Here is an 18,443-nt window from a genome sequence, read left to right as displayed (position 1 = left end):
CAAAAGCCATCTCTTTCCAGCCATCTCTGAGCACTAATTTTTTTGCTTTCCCTGCATTCCACTGGAAGTAAAAAAAGACCACCCAACTAATCTTTGGAAAAGTATTCCCGTGATTTTTTCTACTTATTCTTTTCTCCTTCACTTTCTACCACATTCTTTATGTTTTTTACCCCCAACTTTTATTTTAAAACAGATAGTATATTTATGAAGTTCAAAAATCAAAACTGTAAAAGATATACATTTTAAAAGTCTTATTTCCTTGGCTGCACGCATTGGCTCACACCTGTAATCTCAGCACTTTGGGAGGCCGAGGCAGGAGGATGGCTTGAGCCCATGGGCAACATAGTGACACCCTGTCTGTACAACAAAAAGAGTCTAATTCTCACTTTTGACCCCACTCCCCTTGTTCCCCCTTGTCTTCTATAGGTAACTTGTATTAGTTTCTTATTTGTCCTTTCAGTGGTTCTTTTTTGGGTTTGTTTGTTTGGTTTTTTTTTTTTTTTTTGAGACAGTCTCACTCTGTCACCCAGGCTGGAGTGCAGTGGCATGATCTCAGCTCACTGCAACCTCCACCTCCCGGGTTCAAGTGATTCTCCCGCCTCAGCTTCTTGAGTAGCTGGGATTACAGGTACCTGCCACCACACCTGGCTAATTTTTGTATTTTTAGTAGAGACGGGGTTTCACCATGTTGCCCAGGCTGGTCTCGAACTCCTCACTTCAGGAGTTGGCCTCGGCCTCCGAAAGTGCTGGGATTACAGGCATGAATCCCAGCCTTTCAGTGGTTCTTGATGTAAAATTAGGCATACACACACACACACACACACACACACACACACACACACACACACACTTATCTCCCCTTTCTTACACAAAAGGTAGCATAGTGAGTACACTGTTCCAGATCTTGGTTTTGTCATCTAACAGTAAGATTTCTCCTTATCAGTACTTAGAGAGATAGATCTTTGGGTTTTTGTTTTGTTTTTGGTTTTGAGACAGAGTCTTGCTCTGCCACCCAGGCTGGAGGGCAGTGGCACAATCTCAGTTCACTGCAACCTCTACCTCCCAGGTTCAAGCGATTCTCCTGCCTTAGCCTCCCGAGTAGCTGGGATTACAGGTGTGCGCCACCATGCTTGGCTAATTTTTCTATTTTTAGTAGAGATGGGGTTTCACCATGTTGGCCAGGTCTCGAACTCCTGGCCTCAAGTGATCCGCCTGCCTCAGTCTCCCAAAGTGCTGGGATTACAGGCATGAGCCACGGCGCCCGGCCTGTTTTTGCTTTTGACTTCATGTTTATTTGAATGTTGCTTCTTTGCCCATCTTCAGTCTTTTCTCCCACCTTTAATGCTTTGCACAATACCATGTTTAGGCTTTATAACTGCCTGGAGGGTTATATGTAATTTTGATATGCCCCTCCCTCTGGTATAGTGGTTAAGAGCACAGATACTGGTTTAGATCCCAGTTCAGACACTTGCTGTGGTAATCTGGTCTTTAGGGTAAAGGAGGCTCAGATTTTCTCTTCTCTTTTTCTCCCCCAACCCCCCCACCCAGAAGGAATGTTAGTCTGGATTGGATTCCATGGCACCAGGCTGTACCACAGTCACAGAAAGAGGAACTTTCAGAAGACTAAAGAGGTAAGTGGTTGTCTCTGTCTTCTGCCTGGAAGTGCCCTGTTGCTCATTTTCCCTTTCTCTCCCTTTGCAGCAGCCAGGCCTAGAGGTAGAGGCTCCCAAGCATCAATACAACCATCTTTCTTCCAATTTTCTCCTCCTCTAGCACTCATAGGCAGGGCCTTGTCCCATCAGTGGAGGAAGAGCAGAGCCTAGAATGTGTGCTTTGCAGGCTGCAGGCCAATCTAGCACAGGAAAACTATTATGGGCCAGCGCGAGTCCTTTCTGTTCTACACTGGCAGTTAGGGCCAAAGCCCCAACTAATAATAAATAATCTTTGCTTTGTTTTCTACTCTGGACATAGATTTCCCGGAGATCGCCTGGAAACAGGTAGTTGGGGCAAGATTCAGGTTCTATTCGGGTTCTACTCTATTTTGGCCAAATACATCCTTAACCATATTGATCTCATCCTTTAATAGGTCCCCTTTTCCCAATTTTCAAACATGTGACCCTGAACAAATGAGGTACTTGACGTAAGTGTCAATTTCTTCATCTGGCAAAATGGGACCAGTAATGCAGTCTTCATACACTTGATGTGAAGGTTAAATGACTTAATATATGCAAAATAGTGAGCACAGTGCCTGGCTATTAAAGCAGGTGCTCAGTAAATGTTTGCTATTATTTTTATTGCTAAGCAGTATAGTGTAGTGGTTAAGAGCATGGCTTTCGGAGTTAAACTGCTCTCTCTGGCCTTGGATCCAGACTCTGAGCTTAGCACCTGTTTGACCAAGGGAAATTAGCTCTCTAAGCTTCAATTTCCTCAATAATAATAATAATAAAGGAATAGTAATAGTACCTCTCTTAGGGTTGCTGAGAAGATTAAATGAGATTCTATATGTAAAGTACTTAATACAGAAACACAGAGCCTGATATATAAGTAGCTGCTATATCTTAATAGCATTTAAAAACTCACACCCAACTATACTTAAATGATTTATGTCCCTTCAGATACAGTGAGAGGAACCTCTTTACATATACTTGAGCTGGGGAAGAAAGTATCATTTATCCATATAAATGCACTCATAGTCTATATTTGTATACTTAAATTTTTGTTATGACATAGACTTCATCTCTACAAAAAAATTTAATAAATTAGCAAGGCATGGTGGCATGCACCTATAGTCCCAGCTACTTAAGGGGCTGAGGTGGGAGGATCCCTTGAGCCCGGGAGGTCACAGCTGCAGTGAGCCATGATTGCGCCACTGCACTCCAGACTGGGTGACAGAGCAAGACCCTCTCTCAAAAATTTTTTTGTTTGTTAAGGGAGTAGATCTTGTGTTACCTTTTATTCAATTTTTTTTTTTTTTAAAGCACTCATACAAACAAGTTTTAAGACCAGGCATAGTGGCTCACATCTATAATCCCAGCACTTTGGGAGGCTGAGGCAGGAGGATTACTTGAGCCTAGGAGTTCAAGAACAGCCTGGGCAACATAGCAAGACCCCATCTCTATAAACAATTTAAAAATTAGTTGGGCATTGTGACATGTGCTTGTAGTCCCAGCTACTTGGGGGACTCAGGTAGGAAGCTCACTTGAGCCCAGGAGTTCGAGGTTGCAGTGAGCTGTGATCACACCATTGCACTCCAGCCTGGGTGACAGAGCAAGATCCTGTTTCTAAAAAACAAAGAAAAAAAATTAAGCAAGTTTTATAAGGGTGAAGGGAGGACACTGTGAGATTCTGAACATTTACTGTGTGTCCTATGGTTTACATCTTTCCTTATACTTTTGCTAATATAAAAATATAAAATATAGATTATATATATAGCATAAAATAATATAAAAATAATTGGAACATTATTTTTGGAGTGTTATTTTGTAGTGCTGTTAGATTCAGTATGAACAGCACCATAAATGTCTCAAATGCTGCCCTATCTATTGCTCTAACCTTTGATTATTTCCTTGACAAATACTAACACAAAAGGATTTGTAATATTATACACCTGATCAAAGTTGTGTAAAGAACGTCTGCATTTGTTTTTATTTCAAGCCGCTGAGCCCTGGCTCGTCAGAAACGTCTGACTCTTCAAATCTAAGCACCACATTTATGCACTTGTTTTCCTTTTTTTGTGTGTTATGCTACCTTTAAAACAGTAATTAGAAGGGGATAATCATCTGCCACCTGAATCCTGGTCTACTGCAACCATTGAATAAATGCAAAAACAATCCAAAACCTTTCTTTTCAAAAACATTCACTAGAGATGGTATCTCGCTATGTCGCCCAGGCTGGTCTCAAATTCCTGGCTTCAAGCTATCTTGCCGCCTTGGCCTCCCAAAGTGCTGGGATTATAGGCATGAGTCCTGTGCCTGGCCACAAAAATAAAATAAAATAAAAAACTTTCTAAATAAGAAATTACAATTAAGACTCATATGAAGGCATCAATGTATTTATGCTAAAGAAACAAAAAATAATCAAAGTAAATAAAGGTAGAGTGTGCATTTAGAATTTTACTTTTCTTCCAAATTTTAGATTTACAACTAAGCCTTTAATTCCAGGAAAGAAAGAAGAGCCACTGTTAACTACCATATTCTCCCCCAAAAGTTACAGCAACACTGAACACTTTCCTGGACAGTCCTGTATATGTTTTATTGATGATGCCCAGGCTTATCCCTGAACACTAGAAAAAGTGGGAAGACGTCAAGAGATAGACAGAGGATGACAGATCTGAGAGGGATTGAGTGACTAACTTTCCTCCGCAAGCTCAAAGCAAGAAGTTGACTGCTTTTTCATTTTAACTCTGCCCCAGCATCAACAAACCACCACTCTGGGTTTATGCAACTTGTTTCCTAACTGAATAAAATAAGCCTGAATATGAAAACATATCAGAAGAAAATTTAAGTCAGAAACTGCTGTGCTCTTACCTGTTTCCAATGAATACTACTGATGTTCTTAAAGCTTCCTAGGAGCCTCAATGGGCAGAAACCATAGTTACTATTTCAGTACAAAACGGAAAAAATAGATATTGTAGAAGGATTGTTACTCCAAAGTCAATCAAGGAGAGTACCTGGAAGGAGGAATTACAGAAGAGACTAAAGTCTGATAGAGTAGAATGAAATACTGGCTTGTGAATATTTAATTAAAAAATATTAAACATAGATCACATTACTGGACTCTAAGCTACTCTCTAGGAATAGAACGATTTCTAAGCCTTGATTCTAGAGCCAATAGTCTAGGTCAAGGCTTCTTAAACTTTAATGTGCATATGAATTCCCTGAAAATCTTGTTAAAAAGTAGAGGCTTGGCTGGTCGTGGTAGCTCACGCCTGTAATCCCAGAACTTTGGGAGGCTGAGATGGGCAGATCACTGGAGGGCAAGAGTTCGAGACCAACCTGGCCAACATAGCGAAACAACTCTCTACTGAAAATAAAAAAAAAAAAAATTAGCTGGGTGTGGTGGCACACACCTGTAATCCCAGCTACTCTGGAGGCCGAGGCACAAGAATTGCTTGAACCCAGGAGGTGGAGGTTGCAGTGAGCTGAGATTGTACCACTGCACTCCAGCCTGGGTAACAGAGCATCTCAAAAAAAAAAAAAAAAAAAAAAGTCGAGGCTTATTCAAGAGATCTGGAGTGGAGTCTTAAATTCTAACAAATTCCTAGGTGATACTGATGCCGCTGGCCCACGGACTACTCTTTGAGTAGCAGGAAACGCATGGATAAAGAAATAGAGTGAAATGTTGCAGGTACTTGGAAATCTATACAGAGTACTATGTGAGCACCATGGAGGGCCTTTCTACCGCAGAGTATTAGAAAAGGCTTCATACAGAAGGGGATGGATGGGCTGAGTCTTCTCCTGGTAATCACAGGGAGAAAGTCAAGAGGTCAACATTAAAGTTCAGTGACTATGGTATGAGTTGGACAGGCCGTCTAAACTTTCTGGCCCTCAATTTTCTTTTTTTTTTTTTTTTTGAAATGGAGTCTCACTCTATCACCCAGGCTGGAGTGCAGTGGCGCAATCTCAGCTCAGTGCAACCTCCACCTCCCGTCAAGCCATTCTCCTAGCTCAGCCTCCCAAGTAGCTGGGATTAGAGGGGCGTGTGACCACACCCAGCTAATTTTTGTATTTTTAGTAGAAACGGGGTTTTACCACGTTGGCCAGGCTGGTCTTGAACTCCTCACCTCAGGTGATCCACCTGCGTTGGCCTCCCAAAGTGCTGGGATTACAGGCGTGAGCCACTGTGCCCAGCCTCACTTTTCTTCCTCATCAGTAAAATGAGGGATTAAAAATGTCCAAACCCTACATGATCCTAAAACCAGATTACTGTGAGACAAATTTTAAAATATTTAACATAAGATCTGTTTAGAAGTTAGGGTGAAATAGTATAAAAGGTTCTAAGCTGGGTGCGGTGGCTTATGCCTGTAATCCTAGCACTTTGGGAGGCCAAGCCGGGTGGATCACCTGAGGTCAAGAATTCGAGGCCAGGCTGGCCAACATGGTGAAACCTCATCTCTACTAAAAGCACAAAAATTAGCTGGGTTTGGTGTTGAGTTCCTGTAATCCCAGCTACTTGGGAGGCTGAAGCAGGAGAATTGCTTGAACTGAGGCGGAGGTTGCAGTGAGCCAAGATCGTACCATTGTACTCCAGCCTGGGCAACGAGCAAAAACTCCATCTCAAAAAATAAATAAATAAATAAAAAGTATAAAAGGTCCTGTCAGTTCACCTAATAAACCAACACACATCTGACAAATGAAAGTACATCAATCAATAGGAAAACCACAGTAAGTCTTGTATTTTTGGTAGAGATAAGGTTTCACCTTGTTGTCCAGGCCGGTCTTGAACTCCTGACCTCAAGTGATCCTCCAACCTCGGCCTCCGAAAGTGCTGGGATTACAGGCGTGAGCCTCTGTGCCTGGCCCAAACCGCAGGAAGTCTTAGCAGCATCTTGCACTTGTTTTTTCCTATTCAGTTGCCTATTTGTGGCCGGGTGTATGGCTTCACAGCTGAACTACTTTAAAAGAATACCATATAGAAGTCTCTCTTTATTGGCAGCGATACATTCCAGGACCCCTAGTGGATGCCGGAAACCATGGATAGTACCAGACCCTATATAAACTATGATTTTTCCTTATATACCTACATAAATACATACATATAACATTTATAAATTAAGCACAGTAAGAGATTAATAAAACAGAACAATTATAACAATATACTGTAATAAAAGTTATGTGAAGGTGGTATCTTTTAAAATATCTTCTTATACTGTACTCACAGTATTTTGAGACTGTTGGTTGACCACAGGTAACTGAAACCACAGAAAGTGAAACAGCAGATAAGCGGGGAGTCCTACTCTACTCATTTTGCTCAGCACAATAATGCTTAATATTTATAAAGTACCTTTCATTTTCAAGGCACTTTACAAACATCAGTTAATTACTTGTCACACAATTTGCAATTTAATTTTCATTAGTCCAATTAGGAGTGGACCAGATAAAACTGAAAGAGTAAAGGCAGGCCCCAGAGGGAGGATCCAAGCCAAGGTGAGAATGGTGGGGCTGTGTATGACTTATGCTCACAGTTTTTATAGGTGAGAAACAGCCCTCACCAGGAAAGCACTAAAACACTAGAAAAGGAAGAAATGGCCATTTCTGAACATCTTGCTGGAGCTTGCCACTAAGAACCAAAATATATAAGTAGTGAAGTATTTTAAAGGCTTATTACCCTACCCCATCTACCAAAAAAGAAGTCAACAGTGAATGACTCCATTTTCACAAAAAAGATTTCTATTATGAAAATTCAAATGAAGTTTAGCTTTCTTCATGTTGTAGTTTTGAAGGATAAAATATTTTCTAGAATGAGTTTTGAAGGAGTGATCATACCCTAATTATAATACTTTCTCTTCCTATAGAGAATGGTTAAGTATGGCTAGGTGTGGTGGCTCACTCCTGTAATCCCAGCACTTTGGGAGGCCAAGGCAGGCAGATCAGTTGAGGTGAGGAGTTTGAGACCAGCCTGGTCAATATGGTAAAACCCTATCTCTACTAAAAATACAAAAAATAGCTGGATTAGCCAGGCATGGTGGTGGGCACCTGTAATCCTGGCTACTCAGGAGGCTGAGCCAGGACAGTTGCTTGAACTGAGGAGGCAGAGGTTGCAGTGAGCTGAGACTGCATCATTGCACTCCGTAGTGAAACTCCATCTCCAAAACAACAGCAATAACAACAACGAACAGCTAAGTATGTCCCTTTTAAATGAGAAAAACAAATTTTAAACATCAAGAATTATCCAATAATCTGGCTGGGGGCAGTGGCTCATGCCTGTAATCCCAGCACTTTGGGAGGCCGAGTTGGGCAGATCACCTCAGGTCAGGAGTTTGAGACTAGCCTGGCCAACATGGTGAAACCCTGTCTCTACTAAAAACACAAAAATTAGCTGGGCATGGTGGCACACGCCTATAATCGCAGCTACTCAGGAGGCTGAGGCAGGAGAATCACTTGAACCCAAGAGGCGGAGGTTGCAGTGAGCCAAGATCATGCCATTGGACTCCAGCGTGGGCAACAAGGGTGAAACTCCATCTCAGAAAAAAAAAAAAATTATCCAATAATCCAGGCTGTCACTACTTAAAGAGTTATCCAATAAAAAAAATTTTTTGTTATTGTTTTATGCATGTTTTTTCTTAGTGCTCCAAATGCTGCAAGTGTACATACAGAACCTTTATAAAAATGATAAATGTTATTTTAAAAACTAATCAATCTGCAGTTGTTTCAGTCCTTCTGATTTATGGGCTAGGAGAGGGAGAAGTTGGGTACAAAAGACTGGAAAATTTGTAATTTTAAAATAAGGTCCATGTGTATAAACCTGAAAGTGTATCCCTATTTTTGTTAAATATGGAAGAGAAAGATACCTAATCTTACTATCCATTCATAATAAAATTCAAAGTAAAATTCCTTTAAACAAAGGAAGCATTATATTGGAAATTCCTCAGATTAAAATAGGTTTTCTACTTCCTTCACATTGCTCCAGCGTCTTACACACACACACACACACACACACACACACACAGCTCACAGCTCATATCTCATTAACATCAAATGTAGATTAGAGCATTTTACATTTAATATTTAAAAAATTACGTCAAGTTTTGGCACATGTATGAGTAAATGCATGTTATAGAGTGCTCTTAGTGGTAAGTCATTTTATCAGTCCATTTCAGGTTGCTATAAAAGAATGTCTGAGACTGGGTAATTTATAAAGAAAAGAGGTTCTGGGCCGGGCAAGGTGGCTCATGCCTGTAATCCCAGCACTTTGGGAGGCCAAGGCGGGTGGATCACTGGAGGTCAGGAGTTCGAGACCAGCCTGGCCAACATGGCGAAACCCCGTCTCTACTAAAAATTCAAAAATTAGTCGGTCATGGTGGCATGTGCCTGTGGAGGCATGTGCCTGTGGAAGCATGTGCCTATGGAGGCTGAGGAAGAAGAATCGTTTGAACCTGGGAGGCGGAGGTTGCAGTGAGCCGAGATCACGCCACTGCACTCCAGCCTAGGTGACAGAGGGAGACTCGGTCTCAAAAAAATAAATAAAAGAAAAAAAGAGGTTCTGTAGGCTCTCTTAAAGAAAAGAGGTTCTTTGTAAAGAAAAGGGGTTCTGTAGGCTGAGAGGTTCAAGGGCATGGCTCTGGCTTCTGGTGAAGGCTTTTGTGCTACATCACAACATTGTGGAGAAGGTTAATGGGGAAGTGGACATTAGCAAACAGAAGGAAACCCTGAGGGCTTTATAACCCTGCTTTATAACAACTCACTCTCATGGGAGCTAATCCAGTCTCTCTAGAGACAGGACCAAGCCATTCAGGAGGGATTGGGCTGCATAATTCAAACACCTCCCACTAGGCCCCATCTCCCAACACTGCCACACTGGGGATCAAATTTCAACATGAGCTTTGGTGGGGACAAACAGACCATATCCAAACCATTGCAGTCATTTTCATTTTAACATTTATTACAAATCACATTTTATAAACTAGATAAATTACATATAAAAGCTAGACATAAATATAAAGAAGCAAAACAAAAACAGCAGTACTATTAATGCAAGAGAAATAAGCTAATATAATATTTAAACATAAAATTACCAATTTTTCATTGTTAATAATTTTTAATAAATTCAAAAGCTATTCAGAAATGAAATGTAATACATTCTGATTACTATCGAAGGTTAGAATTATAGAAATAACCACCATAGCACTACTTATTTTTTAAAATCGTTTCAAACATTCAGAAGCCAAATGACTATCCTTAAAGACAAATTAAATGGGTAAAAGGTCTTATCTAACTGAAGAATACAAAATTTTAAGCTTTGGTTAATAGATAGTAAGTTTAGTGGAAAATTTTAAATTAACATCTCCCTTATATGTTATATTCCTGAGTTGTTGTTGCTCAAATATCATAAAGAACTCAGTTTATAGCTTTATATAACATTGCATTTTATTTTTGAAAAACAAAAAGTATTGTTATTATTTTAAATGTGAATAATGGTGTTTAATAAATATCATCATGGCCAGGCGCAGCAGCTCACACCTGTAATCCCAGCACTTTGTGAGGCTGAGGTGGACGGATCACCTGAGGTCAGGAGTTCGAGACCAGCCTGACCAACATGGAGAAACCCCATCTCAACTAAAAATACAAAAATTAGCCAGGCATAGTGGCACATGCCTGTATTCCCAGCTACTCAGGAGGCTGAGGCAGGAGAATAGCTTGAACCCAGGAGGCAGATGTTGTGGTGAACTGAGATCACACCATTGCACTCCAGCCTGGGCAACAAGAGTGAAACTCCATCTCAAAATAATAATAATAATAATCATAACAGGATGGAGTCCCTTTAATTTAGCTTAACTAAGGGAAAAACTAATGCCCTCTGACCACTATTTGCAAAGATCATTTGTAAATTGTGATCAAAATTATATTAAATCTGTCACCAACTTTTATTTGCACCTTATGAAATCATATTGATTTTGTAGTATTGAATGCCCTTATAAAAGAATTGAAATGATGCAGTGCTAATGGTTAGCACAAGGCCACGCACAGGGTGAGCGCTCAATATTACTAATTAATTTAAAGTGAAAATCTTTTAATGTATTATTTTTGCACCTTAACATGCAATTCAATGTAGTAGTTATTAACCCAAAAATATCCAAAAACATTTTAAAAATGAAAATACATTTTAGTAACAATCATAGGAATGTTTATAAGTGGTTATTTGCAGTCTTTGTTTTATCAAAATAGAATTAAATTTCAGATTCCTTTTAAAAATAGGCCTATGAAAGCTGATTTCATAATAGCTGCTATATGTGATGCGGATGGCAGATTCAGCGCCTTCTCACAAGTTCAACCTATTGACACCTCCTGAACCAATTACTTTAGATTACAACATACCGCTTAAAACAGAGTTTCCCCTGAAGACTGAATCCGTGCATCTGAGGACTGGGTCCAAGAATGTGGATTTTTAAACAAGTAGCTCTCCTCTGCTTCCTAGTAAATTATTATGATCAGGTAGATTTGGGAAACAGTGCTTTAAAGCAACCAAAATAATTTTATCATACTTGAACATTACTTGATATGAATGGCATATCTAATGAAAAACTAAATGTATCAAGCTTTTTAATAATCTGCATAGCTTATCATCATGCCTATTTCTTACCTAAAAGTCACAAGGTTTTGTTCTAATTCTCTTGATAGCCCGCAAGAGCTAATACAAGTTATCACCTTTTTAAAAACTGCTGGTGATTGGGCTTCTATAGTTTTAGTATTGCATATATCTTTTCTTACCAGGAAGCAGAAGAGTCATATAGCAGTTGCGTTAGAAAACTAAACAATGTGGAATTTATTCAAATAATCATACTACTTACAAAGTAGTCTTTAAATAGCTATACCAACATCTGTTAGTAGAGTTACTTGCCAAGCTGGTTATCAAATGCCTATTTCTTTAAAAAATTCAATTTACAAAGTCTCATGTCAACTCTATGTACAAAATCTCATTTGCCATATAATGCAACTAGGAAGCAATTATATAACTGGATATGTGTACATAAAAATGTGCATAGGTTCATTCTAATTCATCAACTAGTAACAAATCCCTCTAAATTGAAAAAGGTAAAATAAGCAATGAAATGTAGTCTTAAAAAAAAAGTATCATGGAGCACTGAGGAAAGTTTACATTATTAGAGATTTGAAAGAACATTTAAATAGGATTAAAATAATAAACTGTTAGCTACTTCTATTTTCTAATAAGAATATCATATGTGGAGAAGCAAAACTGCAAGCTTATTAAAGTGGGTTAAATAGCTTTTAAGCTGATTAAAACTACTTAATTTAAAATGAATTATTTTTGAACCTCAAGTAAATGATGTAATAGTCAACAATTTATTAAAAAATAAACTTTAACAGTTTTAGCATTAGTAAAAACCGTTGCTAATACACAAAAGTATATTATCAAATTCTATATTCACAAGTTGGGAAAGGCTTAATACCAAGTCCTGGTTCCACATTGCACTTCATATTCCGATCTGTATATCAGCAAAGTTGTAGAAGCTGTCTACATCTCCAGATGCCGCCTCCTTGCTTTCTGATACAAACATCTATTTTAAATAGAAAATTAAAAAAAAAAAATAAGTACCAAGTACTTCAGAATGCCAAAGCCCATGTTCTCCACGGAACAAAGTCCCAAGCTAATTATTCAAAAGAAGTTCAAGTACATCGTTTATAATGACAATATTTAATCTGTAGATTTTCTTTAGAATTCATGTAATATGGTTTGAATAGCTATAATGTAAATTAAGCTCTTTTGGAAGCACTTATATAATTAAGGTCTCTGCTTTCATAATACTTGAGTTGTATTTTATTACATCTGGACTTTTACAACACTCAATATTATGAAAGCTACTGAATAAGAGTCACTTAAAAAAATCCTTGTTTCTTCTGTTTTCTAATAATAATCTCAGTAGTCTGAGCAGCAAAACTTGAGATTATCCCTTTCAAAGCTGCTAAAGATATATTACTATTTTTTATTTTATTTTAATTTAATTTAATTTTATTTTTGAGACAGAGTTTTGCTCTGTTGCCCAGGCTGGAGTGCAGTGGCTCACTGCAGCTAGACTTCCGGACTCAAGTGATTCTCCTGCCTCAGCCTCCCAAGTAACTGGGACTACAGGTGTGCACCACCACACCTAGTTAGTTGTTTTGTTTGTTTGTTTGTTTGTTTTACTTTTTGTAGAGTCTCACTATGTTGCCCAGACTGGTCTTGAACTCCTGGGCTCAAGCAGTCTTCCTGCTTCAGCCTCCCAAAGTGCTGGGATTACAGGTGTGAGCCACCACACCCAGCGTACTATTTTGAAATAAGCTATTTGCTAAACATCAATGAAGCAATACTCAATAAAACCCTTCTAAAGTAGCTTTTACAAATGTCAGCAAGGAATTAGAGCAGATGGGGGTTCTATTCTAGCTTTATCATAAACTAGCGTATGATGCTGACAATTTAATAAACCTCTGTGGGCTCAGTAACTACACCTGTAAAATGAGAAAGCTGGATTAGATAATCTCTAAATCATTCAGCTCTAAAAGTCCAAATTATAACCATTTTATCTCTCAGTTTCCTTTTCTATTCAATCTGGTATTTTCCCTCTCCCTTAGTACTACTGTGAGGATAAAATGAGATCAAAGACAAAGTACTTTAATTTTTGTAAATGCAAGGAATCATAAGCCAAATCAGATGACAAAACCAAAATGTCCTCCAAGGTATTTATCAAAAAGTAGTCAATTATGGATTTGCTAATGTAATCTATGTTTGGTTTTAAATTTATTTATGTCTGAAATTCTTAGATACAGCAACTTCATCAATATATTTAGAAAATGCCTACATGTGATGATTTCTATATATACCTGAAGTTCAATTTTTGGTGAAGCATTACTGAATCAAGTAAAAATGAACCCTGGGCAACAGGATCATCCATCTAAAGACTATAATCTTAGAAATAAAATATTTTCAACGAATCAGTATTTTTAAAAATGCAAAGACTTGGCCGGGTGCGGTGGCTCAAGCCTGTAATCCCAGCACTTTGGGAGGCCGAGACGGGCGGATCACGAGGTCAGGAGATCGAGACCATCCTGGCTAACACGGTGAAACTCCGTCTCTACTAAAAAATACAAAAAACTAGCCGGGCGAGGTGGCGGGCGCCTGTAGTCCCAGCTACTCGGGAGGCTGAGGCAGGAGAATGGCGGGAACCCGGGAGGCGGAGCTTGCAGTGAGCTGAGATCCGGCCACAGCACTCCAGCCTGGGCGACAGAGCGAGACCCCGTCCAAAAAAAAAAAAAAAAAATGCAAAGACTTGAAAAGACATTTGATGAGACTTTTTACTTTAGAAACTTATATACTATAGAAGGTTTTTAATAAATAGATTCTTATTTTTAAATTATTTTAAACAATTAAAGTTTTAGTTTGGCAAGAAAAAAAATCACAGCTTAGTTCCCAATTATTTATGAAAGGTTCTAAAAATCATGATCTGTTTTTAAAAAAAACACACACACAAAACAAAAATTCCAAGCAACATTAGGGACAAAAGTATTAAAGTATTATTTGACTGTAAGGAACAGGAGATGAAATGAAAGGTTAGATTGAAATACAGTCAATAAAATCTTGTACCTTGGTCCCATTGAATATCTCGTTTACAATAAGTTGACATCCTTCTACAGCACCATCTCCATTAAATTCCAAGGCAATAACAGGACCTATAAGCAAACCCAAGAAACATTTTCTTAACACAAATACAAATATATTCTAAATTTAATCTTTTTATCCTTCCCTGAAGAATCTCCAGCATCTTCTTTGAGGGTGAAAGGGAAGGAAGATGAAAGCAGACAGATGGGACATATCACCTCAGCTGCTTCTTCCTACGCTAATCATAAAACAAATTAACACAGTCTCATAACAAGTAGCTTCAGTACTATTATAGGACTAGTGTCACATTTTTAAAGTGTTGTAAATAGTCTGGCTTTTCTGGTTCTCATTCTTCCATAAAAACCACAGAAATTCTACTCATTTAGGAGTATAAAAATAGTTGATAAAATAGCAAATAAGATCAAAAGCAATCCAAGTCAACATAAGTAGGTTTTGCCAGGCAGCCAGCCTTGCTTCCAACTCTCCTACTTACCAGCCAAGTTCTAGGCCACCAATAATGAAGCTAAACCAAATAAGAATTAAGGTCAGGCACCAAAAAGTAATGACTATCTGAAAGTATTTTCCTTGAGTGTGTGTCTTCAAAGCTACATTCTAGAAACATAGACAAAGTTTTTATTTTTTAATCCTTTTAATATAATATTTGTGCCTCCTTTCTCATACATTAATTTGAAAACATTAAAAACCTCCTACAGTGATGGAAAAGCCTTGATCTCCAGGAAATTACAAATGTATTGAAAGAAGACATAAACCCATTAAGCAAATACAAACCAACATAGAACAAAGTACTAAGTAATGAAATACTAGAGTGAATGAATATGAAACATTAAATTGAATGTAACTGTGTGCTGCAGTACAAGGTACAAGAATGAGAAAGAAAAGATTACACTACATTGGGCATCAAGATAACTGAAGGCTTGTAATTTTTTTTTTCCTTGAAGGCTTGTGATATAATACAGGCAACAAATACACATAAGGCAGGATAGAGTGGTCCCTAGGTATCTGCATAGGATTGGTTCCATTGGTTGCTCAAATCCCTTATATATTAATAAAATGGTATAGTATTTGCATATAATTTATGCACATCCTCCTGTATACTTCATTACAAATTTATTAAAAATTTTTTTAGAGAGATAGTCTCACGGCTGGGCACGGTGGTTCATGCCTGTAATCCTAGCATTTTGGGAAGCCAAGGCAGGAGGATCACAAGCCCTGGAGTTCAAGACCAGCCTAGGCAACAAAGCAAGACCCCATCTCTAAAAAAAATAAAAAAATTAGCTGGGTGCAGGGTTGCAGGCCTGTAGTCCCAGCTACTCGAGAGACTGAGATGGAAAGATCACTTGAGCCCAGGAGTTTGAGGTTACAGCAAGCCATGATCACACCACTGCACTCTAGCCTGGACAACAGAGTGAGACCATGTCTCCAAAAAAAAAAAAAAAAAAAAAAAAGATACGGGGTCTCACTATGTTGCTCAGTCTGGTCTCAAACTCCTGGCCTCAAGCAATCCTCTTGCCTTCACCCCTGGCCAGGAGTTCAAGAACATATTGTAATAAAACATCTAACCTTGCAAAAGAAAAGCTTAAAATCTTAATTTTTAATTTAGAAATATCAATGTAAACTCATGATCTTTTCCTTTTTAAAAATACATAGTTTCCAGCTATGTCCACTGAAAAAGCTTAAAAGAAATGACAACCCCGTAATACACAGCACCTAACATGTATTTCTAAATATCATTCCCCACTAAAAAGAACTAATCTTAGAAAAATAGATGATTCCATGTCTGGGGCAAGAAATGGATTAAGATCAATGTGGAATATTTTCTTCAGCCAAAAAGTAATGAAGCTATCAAAGGCCAGTGGGGTTATATCAAAAGGAGACAGAAGCCAGCCTGAAGGAGCTCCCAATGGCCAAAGATGAGACATAGTGAGACAGAAGGAATAATGACTTTAATTTATTAAAATGTATTAATATATAAAAAGTCATGAGTTCATAATGATACTTAGAGAGATCCTCCTTACTACCAGATGTTTTTAAGGAAAATAAAAAAAGAAGAGAGAAACAAAATTCACTGTATACCAATGGCGGTTGCTAGGGCACCAATTCACTACTCTGAAAATTGATGCTTATTTTTCTCTTTATTTATTCTGCTTTTCTGACATAAAGCATATTTCAAGTTAACCAAACAGCTCTGATATACAAGGAGTTGTTAACATCTGTTAATAAATGCAGAGGTAGTGACAAGATTAGAAAGTAAGTTTGCCAAAAGAAAAGAAAAGAAAAGAAAATACAGCAAACAGTCATTTTGCAACACCTATTAAAATAATTGGTTCAGGCAACAATCATCAATGGTTTTAGCATCCCACAGAGAAGACTGCAGGAAACTCTACAATAAAAAGATAACGTCGTCACCGTGTAAACCCAACCATTAAATCTTAGTATCCCTAAAAGTACAACAATCAAACATTATGTGCCTTCTCAATTAATGCAATAGGAAACGGTACCATCTATGTGTTCCTGGCAAAAAAAAAAAAAATTAAAATTAAAAAATAGCTAAACCTGAATGTAAACAAGGCTTTGATCTAACTTCTAGTCTACAAGAAATATGGAGGAACGAATTAAACAACCTCATGAATACTATAAGATAATTGACTAAGCTTCTTTCCCAAGACAAAGGCAAGAAATAAGTAGAGGGGGAGCACCTGTTTTTGATTAAGAGTGATAGATGATAAAAAAAAAAAAAAATACAGTAAGTGGGTCTATTTTAGATCTGGATCACAACCGTAAAAACACAAAGAATTATTTTAGTAAGTAGGTAAATTTGCATATGGACTGAGCATTAGAGGATATTAAGGAATTACTGTTAATTCTGTTAGATGTGATAATGCACTGTAGTTAAAAAAACATTTTTAAGATAATGAAATATTTAGGGATGAAATGACAGGATGAATCAATTTGATTAAAATGTTTTAGCAAACAATGAGTTTTTTTTAAGTATGGCAAGAAGTTGATGAAACTGGGTGATGGGTACACATGGGGGTCACTGTACTCTCTACTTTTAGTACATTCGGAAATTTGCAAAAAGAGTTTAAAAAGTACTTTAAACCTAATAAATATTGAACTAAAAAGAAAAGTTGATAATAAATGTAGGGTTTCCAGTTTTGCAAGGTAGAAAGTTGAATTAAGGTAGAATATGGTTTCATCACTACAAGGAAATACTGTGTGTGTGTGTATTTCAGTTAGACATTTATTATTAAAAGTTACAGTCTTTCTATAAAGAACATGTAATCTAGAATTTAGAAATAAAATCTTGGTAGAATTACTCAGGTATATAACTTGATTGATATTCTTTGACTAGAATATGATAAATTCCAATAAATGACCTAATAATTTTCCAACAAAAAAGTGGACAAATGCATTCGTTTTGATTAACGTGTGGATAATCTTAAATTTAAAAAGACTAAATATTTGTCTTATATGCTTGACATACATTTGCAACTCAGTAGTATATAGTGTTCCTGGAACACAACTGAAGACCTGGTATGTAGAGGAAATATGAGGGGTGGTGCTAGAAGACAGACATCTGTGGAATGATTCACATCCTCTCAAGTTAGGAGGATGGAGGCCTGCTTCATTAAGAAGCTCAGGGTCGGGTGGGGGTGGGGAAAAGAACAACATGGGGAACTGTCAGGGGAATCCCCTTATTTCTGTTTTGCATATGAAGAATCCTAGAGCAGCCAGGTGAGGCTCTCTAGTTTAATAAAAATCATGGGAAGAGTCTGAAGACTATTCATAAGTGTTAATAGGGATTTTTATCAGCTTATTTTGGTTGCAGTTTCCAATTTTTAAAAATGTTTAGGCAATCTTTTCCACCTTTCCAAATCCTAATTATTGTAGCTTCATTAGTGTTGAACCAATGCTTTCTCATGTCTCAATTCTTTGTTTATGCATTCTTTTCATATGTATTAAACGAACAAAAACCCTTAAAAACCTACAATGTTGACAATGCACTTACTAAGCACTACTAAATTTTTTATTTTATTTTATTTTATTTTATTTTATTTTATTTTTTATTTTTTTTTTGAGACGGAGTCTCGCGCTGTCGCCCAGGCTGGAGT

General features: G+C 37.7%; 1 protein-coding gene across 1 annotated transcript in view; it reads right to left on the bottom strand.

The window, feature by feature from the left end:
* Nucleotides 1–9,582: 9,582 nt before the first annotated feature.
* RP2 (retinitis pigmentosa 2 (X-linked recessive)) overlaps nt 9,583–18,443 on the bottom strand; it is a 44,510-nt gene continuing 35,649 nt past the window's right edge. The window contains exons 4-5 of the mRNA XM_011982825.1: nt 14,296–14,381; nt 9,583–12,235 (exon numbers count right to left, since the gene is read on the bottom strand). Of these exons, the coding sequence (XP_011838215.1) occupies nt 12,152–12,235; nt 14,296–14,381 (170 nt within the window). The 3' untranslated portion in view covers nt 9,583–12,151. The remainder of the gene's footprint in view (nt 12,236–14,295; nt 14,382–18,443) is intronic.

Source organism: Mandrillus leucophaeus, unplaced genomic scaffold (assembly GCF_000951045.1).
Source record: "Mandrillus leucophaeus isolate KB7577 unplaced genomic scaffold, Mleu.le_1.0 Scaffold243, whole genome shotgun sequence".
NCBI lineage: Eukaryota > Metazoa > Chordata > Mammalia > Primates > Cercopithecidae > Mandrillus > Mandrillus leucophaeus.
This window is presented reverse-complemented; position numbering and strand designations above follow the sequence as displayed.